Raw genomic sequence first — 16,312 nt, forward strand, 5'->3', positions numbered from 1 at the left:
TTCTGAAGAGCTGAATGGCCTTGTGCCTGTAACCCCAGTACTGAGGGCTGGAGAACAGAAAATGTCAGGGTCTTGCTGACTGCCAGCCTCGCTTCTAGTTCAGTGAGAAGTCTTGTCTAGTGTTGTATGTTACCAGGTGCATAGCATGTAATATTAGTAATAAGAGGAAATCTAAAGAGGCAGCTTGGAGACTGGAGAGATGGCTCAGCAGTTAAGTGTGCTTTGCTGCTTTTCTAGAGGATCTGAACTTGGGTCCCAACTCCCTGTATCAGTCAGACAGCTCATAACCACCTGTCACTTCACCTTCAAAGGATCTGATGCCCTCTTCTGACCCCCCACAGGCACCCACGCACATACACATACATTCATAAATAAAAATAAATATTAAAGAAAATTCATTTCTCTATTTACTTTTAAGCTAGTAAAATTAACTAAGTCAGATTATAATTCTTAGGAATAAGATTAATGCAAAGGCAACGTTTCAGCAATATACATTAATTTTGAGTACTTTTTTGTGGGGGTACATCATTGAATTTCCTATCTGGCCTTGAACTTCTGGCAGTCTGTCTTCTGAGGGCTGGGATTAGAGGTGTGTGTCACCACACCCGACTGATTTTGAATACTTTTTGTTTAAGCGAATACAAACCAAACATGCTAGGGGACTCCTGTAACCCTTAGCTCAGGAGGCTAAGGCAAGAGGATTACAATAGTAGTTCAGGTTTGCCTGGGCTCCACAGTGAGATAGTACTGTATTCAAAGGAATGGGTCCATGCCACTGCAACTGTAAGAATGAAATGAAACTAGAGACTTGGGAGACTTTGGGGCACAGAGCCCACTCAGAGTTCATAGTTGGGTCCAACTCTATTTAATAGATTGAGTGTTTGGCCTAGGGTTAGGCAGTTGGAGTGTATATATGTCTTAGGCTCCTGAGTGATGATAATTGGGCTTGAAACAAGGTACTTACTGTCTTGCAGGATGCACACGATGGGGAAGTCAATGCAGTGCAGTTCAGTCCAGGCTCCCGGTTACTGGCCACTGGAGGCATGGACCGGAGGGTTAAACTGTGGGAAGCATTCGGAGGTAAGAGCCCCATGTCCTTAGAAAGAAGCCCTGGTGACATGTGAGTGACTTTTTGCTTCGTTTGAATTACATTTTAATTTGTTTAATATATGAGTGGTAGAGTTGGGACTCAATGAGAGCACGTGACGTGAAATTCATGATCTTTGTTTTGGAGACAGTCTCACTGTATTTGCAGGCTAGCCTGGAACTCATGGTTCTCCTGCTGTATCTTCTCCAGGGCTGAGGTCAAATCCCATGCTCCTAACATTGAAGACTTCTCTAGGCTCTGGAGCAGAGAGAAAGATGTGGGTCACTGCTGTTGATGTTCGTTTGAACAAGAGCAGTGTGTGGAACTTTGGATTGTTGAGAAGTGTTGTGCCTGTCTTCCCTGAATTGTGGTTAGCAGGAAAGTGACTCAGATGAGCCCCTTAGTCTGCTGAAGCCTGGGAGAATGCGATGTTTTGCTCAGAGACTTGTGTTAGGACAGATGGAAGGACTGAAGCTGTTAGAAGATAGAGCTCAACCATAAGGAAATCTTGGCAGATGCGCCTCGTGAAGACTATGCAGAGTTGGGGTGTGGCTCCGCAGTAGAGCACTTGCCTCGCCACTAACTAGATAGCAGCATAGCTTTGTTCCCTTTGGTCAGTGAAGTACTCCTGAGGAGATTAGAAGGGTGAGAGTGGGGCCGGAGAAGTACTGCTGGTGAGGGAGGATTGTGTGCAGGAGGGAGGGAGGGAGTCATACAGAGTCGGCTGTCTTTTTTTTTTTTTTTTTTTTTTTTTTTTTTTTTTTTTTTTTTTTGGTTTTTCGAGACAGGGTTTCTCTGTGTAGCTTTGCGCCTTTCCTGGAGCTCACTTGGTAGCCCAGGCTGGCCTCGAACTCACAGAGATCCACCTGGCTCTGCCTCCCGAGTGCTGGGATTAAAGGCGTGCGCCACCACCGCCCGGCAGAGTCGGCTGTCTTAATTGATAGGGCTATAGAGTCCAACAGTTTTTCAGGCCACAATGAAATGAAGATTCCCCAAACAGGAATTATGAAAATTAGTGGTCGATTTCAGTGAGAACTAATGCAAAGACCTGCATGTGTCCCAAAGGACAACTTGGAAATATGCATATGACGTTGCTGAATCTTCCTTGTTTCAGAACTGAGATTGCAGCAGAATGCCCATGTTTTCTGTTTATCTTGTCTGATTCTGCAGAGCTGCAGGAAAGCTCCTGTTTGGTGTCATGATTGACTTGCCTTGTGTTTCACAGCCCCTTTTAAATGTATTTGTTAACTCTTAAGTTTTTTGATTTTATTTCATGCAGATAAATGCGAATTCAAGGGTTCCCTGACTGGCAGTAACGCAGGAATTACAAGCATTGAATTTGATAGTGCTGTAAGTACCTGATACCTGTGATTTTAGGTCGTTTGTTTGTTTGTTTGTTTGTTGAGACAGGTCTCTGCAGAGACCAGGCTGCTCTGCCTCTGCCTCCTAAGTGTGCAGCACCATGCTCGGCAGTTTTAGAGATTTTTAAAAAATAATTTAAGGTATCTGATTCTTGAAATTAAAAACAAAAACAACATGGGAGGAAGAGTCAGGTAGATCTTCGTGAGTTGGAGGCCAACCTGGTCTACAGAGCTAGTTCCAGGACAGCCAGGGCTACACAGAGAAACCTTATCTCCCAAAAAAAAAAAAAAAAAAAAAAAAACCACAAAACTTCTGTTCTCTGCCATTTGAATCCAGTCCACACTGGGGAGGGTTAAAAGTAGATCAGAGACCAACTGACTCTCACCACTTCAATCTGTTTCACAGCCCAGTGTTGTTGGTTTAGATGCATGTTCCTAGGGGTCAGAGTGGTGGCTTCTCTCAAGGAATTTCCCTTTACAAGACCGAGGCCAGCAAGGTGGCTCGTGTTAGATCCCTGGGATCTATGTGGTGAAAATAGAGAACTGACTCCTCAGCGTTTTACACACACACACACACACACACACACACTACATACAGACATACAGACATACATTTGTTTGGTGGTTTTGGTTTTGGTTTTGGTTTTGGAGACAGGGTTTCTCTGTGTAGCCCTGGCTATCCTGGAACTCACTCTGTAGACCAGGCTGGCCTTGAACTCAGAGATCCTCCTGCCTCTGCCTCCCAAGTGTTGGGATTAAAGGCATGTACCACCACTGCTCAGCTTAAAATTTTAAGGGAATGGCAAGAAAGCATTGAATTGCACATCTTTGTATTAAGGTAATGCACCTCTGGGGTGGCTTAGGGACCAAAGTAAGCCATTTGAGACAGACCTCGAGGTCATATGCAAAGGTTGGCATTGTAGCAGAGGAAGCAGAGAGAAGAGCTGGAGCAGGGCCAGTCCGGGAGCTGGTGAGTAATGGTAGCATCCCTGTTGCTCATGAATACTCACGATGTGATGGAACCTTTCCTCTGTTTTCTAATAGCCTCTGTTTCCTGAATTTTGTTGCCCTCCTGGGGAAGGTGCTAACCACATCTGCCTCTTCACAGAGCTGAGAACCTTCTCTTAAAGGATGGGCACTGTCTAGGTGTTAGTCATCTTTATGCCTCAAGCAGTGGTGCCAGGATATTGGGGGGAAATAAGGAAATAAGAATGGTTAGTTGTGTGGGGTTCAGAATATATATGATGTCAAAATGTTTAAATAACCATAAAGCCATTCTTGAGAGGTTTCTTGGCAATTTTGGGGATCAAATCCAGGTACTTGGACGTGCTATACAAGTGCCTTACCATTTAGCTACATCTCAGTTCCTGAGAGGTTTGACAAACAGATTCAGAATAAAAATGCAGGTCTGAAATGGCCCACAAAAGCCCAGAGGAAGGAGCAGGATGGGGAAGATGGCAGCCTTGAAGATAGGAGATGAGTGAGGAGGCTTTCTGGTTTGCTCAGTGTTGGAAGGAAGTCCCGTCTATTGTTAAGGACTCGGGTGAAGGGGAGCCCGAGTGGGCGAGACCGAGCTCTACCTAGAGCTTGAGATGCCTACCGTGCTCTTGTAAGGTCAGGTGAGTCCAGGAAGAAGGACTCGGCCTCAAAGACTAGGTGGGGAGTTGTAAACACCTTGGCAATATAGGTCGTGCCTAGCTTAGAGGTGTAGTTGAAATGTCTGAATTCCTTCTTGGACTGGGGAATTTGTATATGTGAACTGAATTTTGCTAAACGTTTTTCTTTTTATTCTTGTAGGGAGCTTACCTCTTAGCAGCTTCAAACGATTTTGCAAGCCGAATCTGGACTGTGGATGATTCTCGATTAAGGGTAAGACCCAGTATGAGAAAGCTAGCATAATCTTCTAATTGCATGTGTTAATCAGTGTGTGAAATATTAAAAAAAAACAAACCTGGCAGGTATTTATAAATATATACAAATATATATATATATTTGTTTTGTTTTTGTATTTTGAGATAGGGTTTCTCTGTGTAGCCCTGGCTATCTTGGAACTCACTCTGTAGACCAGGCTGGCCTTGAACTCAGAGATACACCTGCCTCTGCCTCCCAAGTGCTGGGTTTAAAGGCCTGTGCATTGTGGTTTGTAAGAGCCCTAAGCCCTGAAAATTGCCTCCTAGTTGGGACTTAGGACTACAGAAATACATGGATGTGCTTACACAGATGGCAGAGCTGGGAACAGGAGATAGGTGCAGAGGAGGGAGAAGGATGGCGTCAGCTCATGAGGAAGTGTGCATCTGAGCCCAGTTTGATACCCAGGACAGTGCTCAGAACAGGGTGGTTCTGAGAGTTCAGTAACTACTGGAGAGAAGTTCTCACGTAATCTTACCGGGAGATAACACAGGGCGTTTGGCATTGGTGGGGCATTCTAAGTGGTTGCTTTTGTGTCGGCCCACAGAATGACATGGTGTTAAAATGAATATTTGAGCTCTGCAGAGGGAGTCGGTTTCGTTAGAGTGGTCTTTACAGGTATTTTGGTGGTCTCACTGAATGCTATGAGGATGAACCTAGAAGGTTCTTCAGAAGCAGATTAACTTACCACTTTAGCTTTTCACTTTCCTGATTCTCAGTTGAAGGAGAAATCCATTCTGAACATGTCACACATGAGCCCAGAAAGATGGCAGATACGTACTGTGAGTGGTGAAGAGTCAGCCTTGTGTTTTCTGAAGGGAGCCCTGCAGCAGGGGGCTGCTGCGGCATTTGTGTGCAAACATCCCACACGTTTTCAGGTGTTGCACCACAGTTTTGCATTCTAAACATGGAAAAGGTGCCCGGCCAGTGCTGCTTCTGAATGCACAGTGATTCACCTGTGGTCAGCTGTCATTTGTTTAACTGTTCATCTTTTTTGGTCTTCTTTTTTTAGTTCTTTTTGAAGTAGTGTGCCTGTATCTGTGTGGGTATGTGCACATGAGAACAGGGGTCTGTGGAGCCTAGTGGTGTCACAGGAAGTTGTGAGCCACCAGTGCACAAGGGCGTGCACACATACACACACCTTTTTATTATTTGATCAGAATTTTCTCTACGTAACGTTGACTGGCATGGAACTCGTAGAATCCAGATTGGCCTCTGCTTTGCAACAATTCTCCTGCCTCTGCCTCCTCGGTGCTATGGTAGGACACATGCCCAACTCTGTTCATCTGTTATTGGGTATTTAAGATTGAGTGAATACTTCTAGGAGTTAGTTTGCTTAAAGAGAAAGCGTGTGTGTGTGTGTGTGTGTGTGTGTGTGTGTGTGTGTGTGTGTGTGTGTGTGTGTGTGTGTGTTTTGGATATAGTGCCGAGCTGTGACTCTTTTATGTATTTCTTTTTAATTATCTGGGAACTCAGATGAGAGAGGTAGACAAGACAGATTCAGATAGGGGGTGAAAGGTCACACAGTTAAATAATGTGGTTAGAATTTGAATTGAGACCTATGCTTCTAGACTGAGATGTAATAGTGCTGACGAACTATGGAAGAGGAACCTGCAGGTTTCTTTATACTGGAGCCTGGGAGGAAAAATGGAATCATTTGAGGCAATATGAATTAGGGGTTGGTGTTTGTGTCATTGGTAAAGAAAAATTATAGATAAATGGGGAGCACCCTCCTCAAATCTGGATGAGGCAGCTGGAGAAGTAGACCTAGAAGATGGAGATCAGATTTGGGATTGTTTCCAGTTCCCTGAGATGAAGCACCGAGACCTAGACACTGGGCCTCGTGGATGAGGTGGGTGCTAGTGATACCATCCTTAGGCTGGCCTGCAGCAGCATTTGAGAGACTAGCCTTGCTAGGTAGCTGTGGGAGCTTTGGTCTGCTGGTGGCTGTGTCTTGTCTGTGGGTAAATGGAAGGTGTGGGGGCCTTTTTTCTATGACTTCCGTACCTAAGGGGCTCAGGCAGCTCCTCCTAGGTTCCAGAAATGACGGGGTGGGGGAGTATGCTTGTAAAAAATGATTCTAGTCAGGTGTGATTGTGCATGCCTTTAATTCGTCTGGTCAGCATAGTGAACTCTAGGACAGCCAAGGTTACAGAGTGAGTATCTGTCTTTAATTTAAAAAAAAAAAAAAAAAAAAAAATGACCCCTGCGAAGCCAGAGATGGCTCGGGAAATATTGTGCTTACCATACAGGCCTGATGATTTGAGTTTGATCCCTGGGACCTTGTAAAGGGAGGGGAGGACTGACTCCACTTGACATTCACACACCTAATTAATAATAATATATAAAAAGCAGAAGGGCTGAAGAGATGCCTCAGCAGTTGAATGCCAAAGTGCTCTTGCAAAAGACCAGAGTTCCATTCACAACTACCTGGGGCATCAACTCTAGGGGATCCAGTGCCTCAACCTCCTGGAAGCTGCAGTGGTGTACACACAAAAAAAGTAAACCTTTAAAAATAAGTAAAAATAAAAAGCCAGGCATGTTAGCACATGCCTTTAATCCCAGTACTCAGAAGGTAGCCTTGTCTACATAGTGAGATCTTGTCTCAAAAAAATAAAAACAAACAAAAAACTACCTTGAAAAGAGGTCAATGATGAATAGTAAAAGGTCTGACTTCCGAGGTCGCCTACCAGCATCCTGCATCCCCAGCTGCTTGCCTCTTTCCCATCATGCTCTAGTAGTGCTGTCGTGGGCAAAACAGTAGCTGACATGTAGTGATGTCTCCATTCTGTGCTCCCTGACAAGCCAGGGAAGACGCTGGTTGGCATCCAACAGCTTAGTCTCAAAGGGATTGGATCGTTGGGAGTGTTGGCGTCCTTGGCTGTGATCTGACTTTCAAGCTGAGACCTCTTATTGTAAATGTCCCATGTCTTCTAATTGTCTATATGGAGTTCTGATGTTTCTTGTAAATTATGCCTGCAGTGGACCTGTCTGTTCTCACTTTAAGTACAGGACTGACTTCAGTAATTTGAGCCAGACTTGGTGGTACACCTATTAATCCCAGCACTAGAGGAGTGGAGATGGAGATTTTCAAAGCATCCTCTATTGCTGTCTGTTGCCTATTTTTTGAGTTTCAAAGAGTTTATGAAGTTTGGTACTGTGTATTTATTTATCTTTAGTAGGAGATCCCCACTGCTCTAGTGCTGGGGTCTAGAGCCTCATATGTGCTCACAAGTGCTCTGCCACTGAGCTATATCCCCAAGTCTTACTATGTTGCCCAGGCTGATTGAGAGTTTAAAGATTCCAGGAATCCAAGTACTGGGATTATGTATGCAACACCTTGTCCGTCTGTATCTTTGTGGCCTTGATCTCTGTGTTTGGTATCAGCTTTCAGCCAGTGTTGTGAGAGACTTCATAAGAGAGGACAGAACGCCTAACATCAACATCTCGAGCTCAGGTTTCAGAAGTTTAGTCCATGGTTGCTTGGGCCTGTCGAGGGGCCCCAGTCTTCCGGGGGAGCGTGTGCTGCTCAATGTGTAATCTTCCCATTGGGCCACAGACTAAAGAGACCAAGCCTCAACACGTTAGTCCTTGGGGACCATTCAAGATCAAACCAAAGCAACACAGCACCATAAATAGTTTCTGGAAGATTCTGAAAGCTAGTCCTCAGGTCATAAATGGAGTGCCTAGTAGAAAGTGCTTCAGATGAAACATGCAGCTTCTTTGATTGAGGCTGAGTTAGGTGAAGTGTTCTCCATATGCCACATTTCTTTCCTCTCTTCTGATTACTTTGAGGGTGTCTGGCAGGATTTCAAGGCTATTTGAGACTGGCTCTGGCCCTCCTCTGGGAGGGCAGTGTGTCATCCCAAGGCTCACCCTGTCTGTGTCCTCTCTCCTAGCACACACTCACAGGCCACAGTGGGAAAGTGCTCTCTGCCAAGTTCCTGCTGGACAATGCTCGGATAGTCTCAGGAAGTCACGACCGGACCCTCAAACTCTGGGATCTCCGCAGCAAAGTCTGTGAGGAAATTCAGTCTCTCTCTCTCTCTCTCTCTCTCTCTCTCTCTCTCTCTCTCTCTCTCTCTCTCTCTCTCTCTCTCCCTCTCCCTCCCTCCCTCCCTCCCCCCCACCTCCCCCTCTCCGTCTCCCTCTCCCCCCCTCTCTGTATAGATATTAGTGATGAGGTGATGTGCCACATCAGAGCTTGCATTTTGTGTAATCAGTCTGAACCCCAGGTTTATTTCAGTCTTAGGGACACTGGGGTAAGGAGGGTCATTTCTGCTTGGTCTCATTTCAATTTGTAATTCGGGGTGTTCAGCGTTGAAGAGTATGTCCATGTTATATACGTGTATAGCCACATGGTTGCCTTTGATTGATGATGTGTGGTTTTCTTTCAGGCATAAAGACAGTATTTGCAGGTTCCAGCTGCAATGACATTGTTTGCACTGAGCAATGTGTAATGAGTGGACATTTTGACAAGAAAATTCGTTTCTGGGATATAAGGTATGGTGCCTAGGAGCTTGGTGTGGAGGCTAATGAAAGTACATTTAAAGAGCTGTGAGCACGCTTGGTGTGCAGGTGTGTTCTCCTACTCCAGGACACCTGGGTCTGAGCTGTGCTATTCTTTACACACAACAGCCATCATTTGTTGTACATGTGCTATGTACCAGATGTTCTTCCAGCTGTAAGATCAGCCGAGATGAGAAGATACTCATTCCTACCTTTAGGCAAATTAAGTTGAAACAGGGAAGACAGAACACAGGGCAGTGAACATTTTGCTGTAGTGAAGACTGGCCTTTTTCGTGGTGATGGGAATGGGAATTAATCTGGAGAAACGAATGGACTTTATACGGCAGAAAGCCATTAAAAGGCATGCCCAACTAGAACAGCCTGCTGTAGCTGACATGTAGCAAGCAGAGGGCCAATGAGATAGCAGGGTGAGTGGGGAATCCGATGTCCTGATGTTTGAGTGTGGATGGTAAGAGAAAAAAGTGATGGCTCTGACTCTCAAAGCTGCTCGGTGATTTGTTCTGTCTTCAGAGAGCAGGTTAGGGCACATTGAAAGCACAGTGTTGATGAGGACCTGAATTCGTGGCAGCAGGGCATAGATAGGGACATACTAGGAGGTTCCCATTGCTGGGCAAGGTCAGGAGGAGGCCTGTCAGGACCAAGGGGGTCCAGTGAGGTGAGGCCCTGAGCTGCTTGCTGAGGACAGAGGTGGCTGGTGATTGGGTTGAGTAGAGAGGCCACACTTCAGGTAGGGGGCTCGTGAGTGGAGAAAGAGGTGAGAATGTGTGGCTCTGGATGGACTTTGAAATGCACAGTGCCCACAAGGACATCATCGTGAAGCTTGTGACTCCTAGACCCTACTTCAAGCTGTATTTTGTCTTTTTTCCCCCCAAATCTGAAGTTTGAACTTAAAACATGTAATTTTAGAATCTCGCTGGATATTACAAGTCTCCTAGCTAATCCTTAATTTGTCAATAAAATGACCCACATACCAGAGAATTGGAGTAGGAGTCTATAGCTGTATATATGATAACAAGACAAACTTCTGCTCAGTTAAGACAGCAAATAAGTTCATTGGAAGCCTTCAGCAAAGCCATTGGGAGTGCCCCCATTGGGCATGTCTAGTGGTGGCCTATGAGCTGACTGACTGCTGTGGATTGAGTGTGTGAGAGAACTGGGGAAGCAGGAGATGCACAAAGTGACACCTGTCCCCAGGGGTCATCCAGTCCCGTGTTTGAAGCAGCCACGGTGAAACTACCTGAGCGTGACAGGGTCTGTGGCTCCTCAGACCCACCACAGCAGCTTCTGCTCCAGCCTTACGTAAAAGCTGAAAGTAGCATGTAGAGACTGTACTGATCTGCAGCTTGGGGGCACACCAGTGGCGGGACACGTGCTTACCATGCTCACGAGGCCTCCGACTCAGTCTGCAGCAGAAAAGAGAGAAAGCAATGCTGTTCAGCAGTCACCCCGGCTCACTCTTGCTTATCAGAAGTTCTGGTGGTGGTTGTCCTGTTATTCTAAAAACAGGCAAGAAAATTTCTAACCAGTCCCGCAGTTCTAGTACTCAACATTCCTGTGGGCTCTTTTGTGGGGAAAGTTTGATAAATAGTAGTGAGGCCAGAGGCATGCTTACTGCCCTTGAAGACGGTTGGATCTAGCTGGGTAGCATCAATTTTGTTCAGTGACATAACAGCCTAGTCAAGTTGGGAGTGGTCCACTTGCCTTAGGTCTCAGGCTTCTGTCTCCTTTAGATCAGAGAGTGTGGTCCGAGAGATGGAGCTGTTGGGGAAGATCACTGCTCTGGACTTAAACCCGGAGAGAACTGAGCTCCTGAGCTGCTCCCGTGATGACCTGCTGAAAGTCATTGACCTCCGGACAAACACTGTCAAGCAGACATTCAGGTACCGGGCCTGGCCTGGCCTGCCGGGTGAGTGCAGGGTGGGTGCAGGTGGGTGCTAGCTGATCTGTCCGCTGTTTGTTTCAGTGCTCCTGGCTTCAAATGCGGCTCTGACTGGACCCGAGTTGTCTTCAGGTTAGTAGCCATGTCCTACCCCCTGCTTGGTTTATCTCAGAGATCAAAACCAGACATTTCCGTGCTCGCTTCGGCAGCACGGAAGATTCGTGAAGGTTCCATATTTTTAAATAAAGAAACTAGTCACTTTCCTTTAAGGGAAGTAAAGCCCAATCCTTAAAGTACTTAAAGAAAAGTACAGGAGTGAGTCTGAGGGTCATCTGGTGGTCCTGCTAGGATTTTTTTTTAAAAAACAGTGTTACTTTCATGATTGTGAGCATGGTTAACAGATAATTGGTTCTGAGTGAGCTGCCACGTTCCCCTTTTCATCTGCCCACTTCGCAGACTTGGCACAGTTTCAGGGAACAGTGGAAAGGCCTGGCCTCCCTGGAGTGGAACGGTGCAGTCTAAGATGGCCAGTGTCCTCCTCCCTCACTTTGCCTTCTGTGTGCCATACTTTCCTTACGTGCATCCAGGGTTGGCTCTCATAACAGGGAAAAGTGTCCATTCCATGTGGAGTGTGTGTGGGTTCACCAGCTTATGCACACATGCAGAGACCAGAGGAGGCCGTCTAGTGTCCTGCTCTACTGTTCTACTCTGTTCCCTTGAGACAGTCAGTCTTTCACTGAACCTGGAGCTGGGCTGACAACCTGCGAGCCCCAGAAAGCCTGTCTCTTCCAGCAGTACAAATGTGCACACACACACTTTTTTAGCATGGGTTTTGGAGATTCAAACTTGGATCCCCGAGTTGCAGTAAACACTCTGACCCATTAAGCCATCTCCCCAGCCTACGTCTCAACATTTCATGGGTTCCCCTGCCTACTCTCTAAACCGTGCAACAAGTCTGTTCATGGGTGGAAACCTTAAGCTGTTTGGAGGTTGGCTCTGGGCTCTTCTGTGTGTTGTTTGAGTCTGGTAGGTAGGTAGGGATGGGGGCCTGAAGATGCGATCTGGCACTGCTCTTCAGTGGCCGGGCGGCTGAAAGAACATTCGGCTGCCGTGTTCATGGCTAACCCATGACCTGCATCTGTGAGCACAGGCGTGGTCAGTCACGTGAGGTCAAAGCTCTACACCTTTTGCTCTCCTGTTGTCTTCTCTAGCCCTGATGGCAGTTATGTGGCAGCAGGCTCAGCCGAGGGTTCTCTTTATGTCTGGAGTGTGCTCACAGGGAAAGTGGAGAAGGTTCTTTCAAAACAGCACAGGTAAGATGGACCCATCAGTGCGTGTATTCAGGCCCACATCCCAAGCAGAGCCTGTGATTTCATCCCAGGGGTTGTCATATCTGGTTGGGTGTGAACCTCCGAGCCTCTTGAGGGCAGTCTGCTCTCATTTGCAGGGCTGACTGACCACGGCTAGGGGGGCCAGGCTGCACCACTCAGCAGTCTCGCAGACCACGGTGATTGAGGTGCAGCGGGTAGACTCTTCATCCTTTTTCCTACTCCGTCCTCCATCTCTTCTCCCTCCCTTCCTTGACTCTCTCGTCTGTCAGTAACTCCACAATTCTAAACACTCGTTTTTACATGCCTTCCTCACCTGCCAGATTAGTAGCCTTGGGCCCTTGTTACTTATTCTGTGCCCAAAGCTACCTGCCCACTAGAACAGAGGCCCTGGCTTCCTGTGGGTCAGCGGCCTCTCCTGATGACCTTGTGGGTTGTGCAGCTTTGTGGTGTGTTGTCTCCCTGCTTCGCTCAGAGCTGCTCTTGGGGTGAGCAGACAAGGCCTGGTTGCTAAAGGAGACAGCGTCTTCTGTCTAGTCCAGTGGTGCTTACTGGAATAATGCAGCTCTCTTAGCCTGAGTCCCTGCTGTGGGTGGGGGGCCTGTATTTCCCACGTGCCTGGGCCTGCTGTCTAGCTGACTGAAATCTCTTCTCGTTGATCCTTAAAGCTCCTCCATAAATGCGGTGGCATGGGCCCCCTCGGGCTTGCATGTTGTCAGTGTGGACAAAGGAAGCAAAGCTGTGTTGTGGGCACAACCTTGATGTACCCCTCAGGAGCAGCGCGGGATCTCCACAGCCCTGTCTTGGAGGGTGATGTGTCCTCCCAGAGAAGAGCTGGAGCCATGTGGTGCCGTGGCTTTCCTGAGAACTTTGACTTGAGGTCTCTAAGGCCTCGAAGAACCAACACTGAATCCAACTGACTCTGCAGGTCCCTAGCAGAAGTTTGGGTTCTTGTCTGCATTTGGATGGGAAACACTACTAACTCTGACCTTCCATACCTCATGGGGAGCACAGGGTCCCTGCTGGGTCTCCCCACTGGACACAGTGCCAAGGACAACCCCACACACTGGGTATTGGGTCCTCTGTGCTTTTCCTATCTTTCCAAAGTCGACTGTGGCCTGATGCACACCCCCCTTCTGGGGTCACTTACCCAGGGGACTCACTTGTAGGCATTGGGTCGGTGGAAACCAAATGCAAGGCCTGTCCTCATGTGACAAAGGATGGGTGGAGCTGTTTTCAGGGCTGGAGGTGGGGTCTGGTCTCATTGCTAAAACCTCCTGCGTTCTTTGGCTGGCCTTCAGAACTCCTGGCTCCCTTCCTGCCAACATTTCCACATAGCTTTGTGTGTATGTGTGTGAGAGGGGGAGAGTGGAAAGGCCCTGTGCCAGCCTTTCCCTGTCAGGTAGATTTGCAGCAGGTGAGACACATTGTCATCCTGCATCACTGCAGCCACAGCAGGGGGCTGGGGGCTCACCTGGGCTGGGGGCTCACTGCTGAAGCCGCGAGTGCTGGGTCCTGTGCCGCCCGCCACTGTGCCCGCCGAGCCTGCCGTGGCCTTAGTGTTGGGCACAAGCAGCCTGTCTAGGGCTGGTTATGATGAAGGCTGGAAAGCGCTGTCCGTACCGCTCACCTGTGCACACGTCTGAGCTGTGTCTGGGTGACTGAAGCCCCCTGTGTTTGTCACATTTACTTTGCACTTTACTTTTGCCTCCACACTGGTTCTCTGGACAGGAAGGACAGTGCTGGGGCTGGGGAAGAGGGACGGCAGTCTTCCTCTGACGTCTCCCCTGCTTGCAGCTCACCTCTTGGTTTGCTGCCAGAGAGCTTGTGTTGATGGAAGTTGAAATTCGCTGGCCAGGGCACATCTTTTATTTATTTAATTATGTGTCCCAACAGAACTTGATTGTCAATAAAGAAAAAAAATGTGTTATATACTTTTCAAACTCCTTGCGTCTTGGTTGCATTTTGTATTGGTTTGTTTGTTTTCTTCTTTCTTTTATGTCCTTAAGTAAGGAGGAAAGGAACTGATTTTTTGATACCTGGTCCTTTAGGAGATTCGGTGTTGCTTTGTGTGTAGATCCTCTTGCCTCCCAGTGGGTGGGGTAACGAGGCTACACAGCCTTACCCAGCAGGCATTTAGTACTTCAGGTAACAGTTTCCTGGTGTTGGTCATTCTCAGCCTGTCACCCATCCCCGTCGATCACCCCTCCCATAAACACTGCACTCCAGCTCTGTGTCCTGTGCAAGTCTGAACACAGGAGGTGTCTGCAGATCCCTCCCACCCTCCACCCCACCTGGGTGTTGCTGTGGACTGATACCCTGCAGCCACTGAAGAGGTGTAAGTTGGGTGCAGAAACTGTGCCAGACGTCAGCTGTCCTTGTAAGAGAGAGAGAGCGTCAGGTGAGCATCACAGTCACTTCAGTGACCCTGCTTTTGAACTGGAAGCAGAACTGCTCTTGACTTAGTTCACGCCCCTCCCCAGTACCTGGTCCTTTTTAACTGCCAGTGCTGACTGAGCACTAGTGTGGTGTTCACCCCAGGTCTGCACCTTTCTCTGCCTGCAGGTGGAGTCCTCGCATCACTGGGTTTCTAGTCTGGTCTTTATGTGGTGTCTTCTTGTTTTCGGCTGTTTCTCTTATGCGGTCTCGAAGAACAGGCCGACTTCCTCCTCTAACCTGTTCAGTCTGTTTCATGTTACTTGTATGTAACAGGATATTTTAGTTAACAGCTTTATATTCACTAGGTCATTGCCCAGTGCAATATTATAAATCGGGTTAAAGGCTTGATTCCTAAAGTACACTCTGGGTACACTGCTTCCTCTCCGCCCCCCAATAGGGTCTCACTATGTAGCCTTGACTGGCCTGGAACTCCCAGAGATCCTCCTAGCGCTGGGACTAAAGAGGTGCACCACCATTTCTGACCCTTATATACACTGCTTTATATCACAGATCCTAGACACTGGGGCACTGGGCATTTTGTGGACATTGCAGTAAATGTATGGAGGAGAGGGCAGGGCAGCCCAGTTCCAAGGATAGTTTGACTGGGAAACAAGATTGCCATGATTCAAGGCATACGGAACACCCACATGTCTTTGTGTGTCTGCCCACCTGGGTTTTGTCAGTCTCACGTTTTGAAGCCTGTGTGGGATATATTGAGAGGGGAGTAGCGATGACCTGCTAGATCATACTACTACTTTGTTTAACCACCGTTTTCGTTTCTACAAGGTGTCCTAAGTAGGAATAAGAGGAGTTTTTAGTTCTCAAATTTAGTCATCTGAATTATATTTTATTTTATTAGAAAAATGGGAGAAAGTTTCACAGCTGAGTTCTGACCAGCTTCCTGACCTCAGATGGGCGCATTTGTGCGAACACTGCCATTCTAGGTCCATATGGGGGGAGGCATGCAAGATGAATCAGCTATGATGTCATCTGTATCCTATTTCAGTAATATTGACAGTGGATCCCAATTTTCATCCATCAACTTAAATCTCAGATGAAATGAAGGATCCTCAAACTTGAGTTTCTGCGGAAGTGCCTGGGTATGTGTGCCAGTGAGAGGTCACAAGGGTCTGTTGGCTTCCTTGCTTCAGCAGACTACTGCTCTGATCTCACAGTATTTTAAAGTGGACAATTTTGTGATCCTTTATAGATTTACGATGTATAGTCACCAGCCCATAGCACCAACAAAGGCACTGGTTGTCTTTCAAATTAAGATCTATAAATAGCAGATCAATCCAGAGAAAAGTGGACACTTTCTTCTTAAGTGGAGATCACTGCAGAAAACCAGTCAGTCAAAATGCGGAGTTGTGGAGCCAGTCCCAGTGGATACCTGCACAAAACATTTTCCGCACCTAAAGCTCAGGGAATGTTGATGAAGAGGGACAGAAAGATGGTAAGAAGCAGAGGGACTTGCTGTGAGACTGTTCCTCATCACATCAGAAGCTATACATAAAATCTCACCAACATGGCCACCCAGATGCGAGGACCCAAGGGGGACACCAACATACACACCAAGTAACCGGGGCTTGGGGGGGGGGGGGCAGCTCACGAGGCCTCAGTCCTACACAGCTATAGACAACCGAGTAAAGCTGGGAGCAGGAGAGGCGGTCCTTCCAGGGAAGAGCACACTGATTGATGCCCAGTGCCAGACAGTCAGCCGGGAAAATAGACGTACTAGTAACAGGCAGCACAAGTTTGCACAAATGCCAAGTTCACAGAT

The 16,312-nt window shown here is 47.4% G+C and overlaps 1 protein-coding gene and 1 non-coding gene across 7 annotated transcripts in view; both read left to right on the top strand.

The window, feature by feature from the left end:
* Atg16l1 (autophagy related 16 like 1) overlaps window positions 1–14,036 on the top strand; it is a 32,713-nt gene extending 18,677 nt beyond the window's left edge. For all 6 annotated transcript variants that reach the window (XM_076549527.1, XM_006984235.4, XM_006984236.4 and 3 more), the window contains 9 exons: window positions 975–1,080; window positions 2,367–2,437; window positions 4,246–4,317; window positions 8,256–8,376; window positions 8,754–8,859; window positions 10,617–10,766; window positions 10,850–10,897; window positions 11,977–12,078; window positions 12,762–14,036. In XM_076549527.1, coding sequence (XP_076405642.1) covers window positions 975–1,080; window positions 2,367–2,437; window positions 4,246–4,317; window positions 8,256–8,376; window positions 8,754–8,859; window positions 10,617–10,766; window positions 10,850–10,897; window positions 11,977–12,078; window positions 12,762–12,855 — 870 coding nt within the window. In that variant the 3' untranslated portion in view covers window positions 12,856–14,036. The remainder of the gene's footprint in view (window positions 1–974; window positions 1,081–2,366; window positions 2,438–4,245; window positions 4,318–8,255; window positions 8,377–8,753; window positions 8,860–10,616; window positions 10,767–10,849; window positions 10,898–11,976; window positions 12,079–12,761) is intronic.
* LOC121822152 (small Cajal body-specific RNA 6) lies at window positions 7,002–7,264 on the top strand. Its single transcript, XR_006063173.2, has one exon.
* Window positions 14,037–16,312: the final 2,276 nt, after the last annotated feature.

Source organism: Peromyscus maniculatus, chromosome 13 (assembly GCF_049852395.1).
Source record: "Peromyscus maniculatus bairdii isolate BWxNUB_F1_BW_parent chromosome 13, HU_Pman_BW_mat_3.1, whole genome shotgun sequence".
In the NCBI taxonomy this organism is placed as follows: Eukaryota; Metazoa; Chordata; class Mammalia; order Rodentia; family Cricetidae; genus Peromyscus; species Peromyscus maniculatus.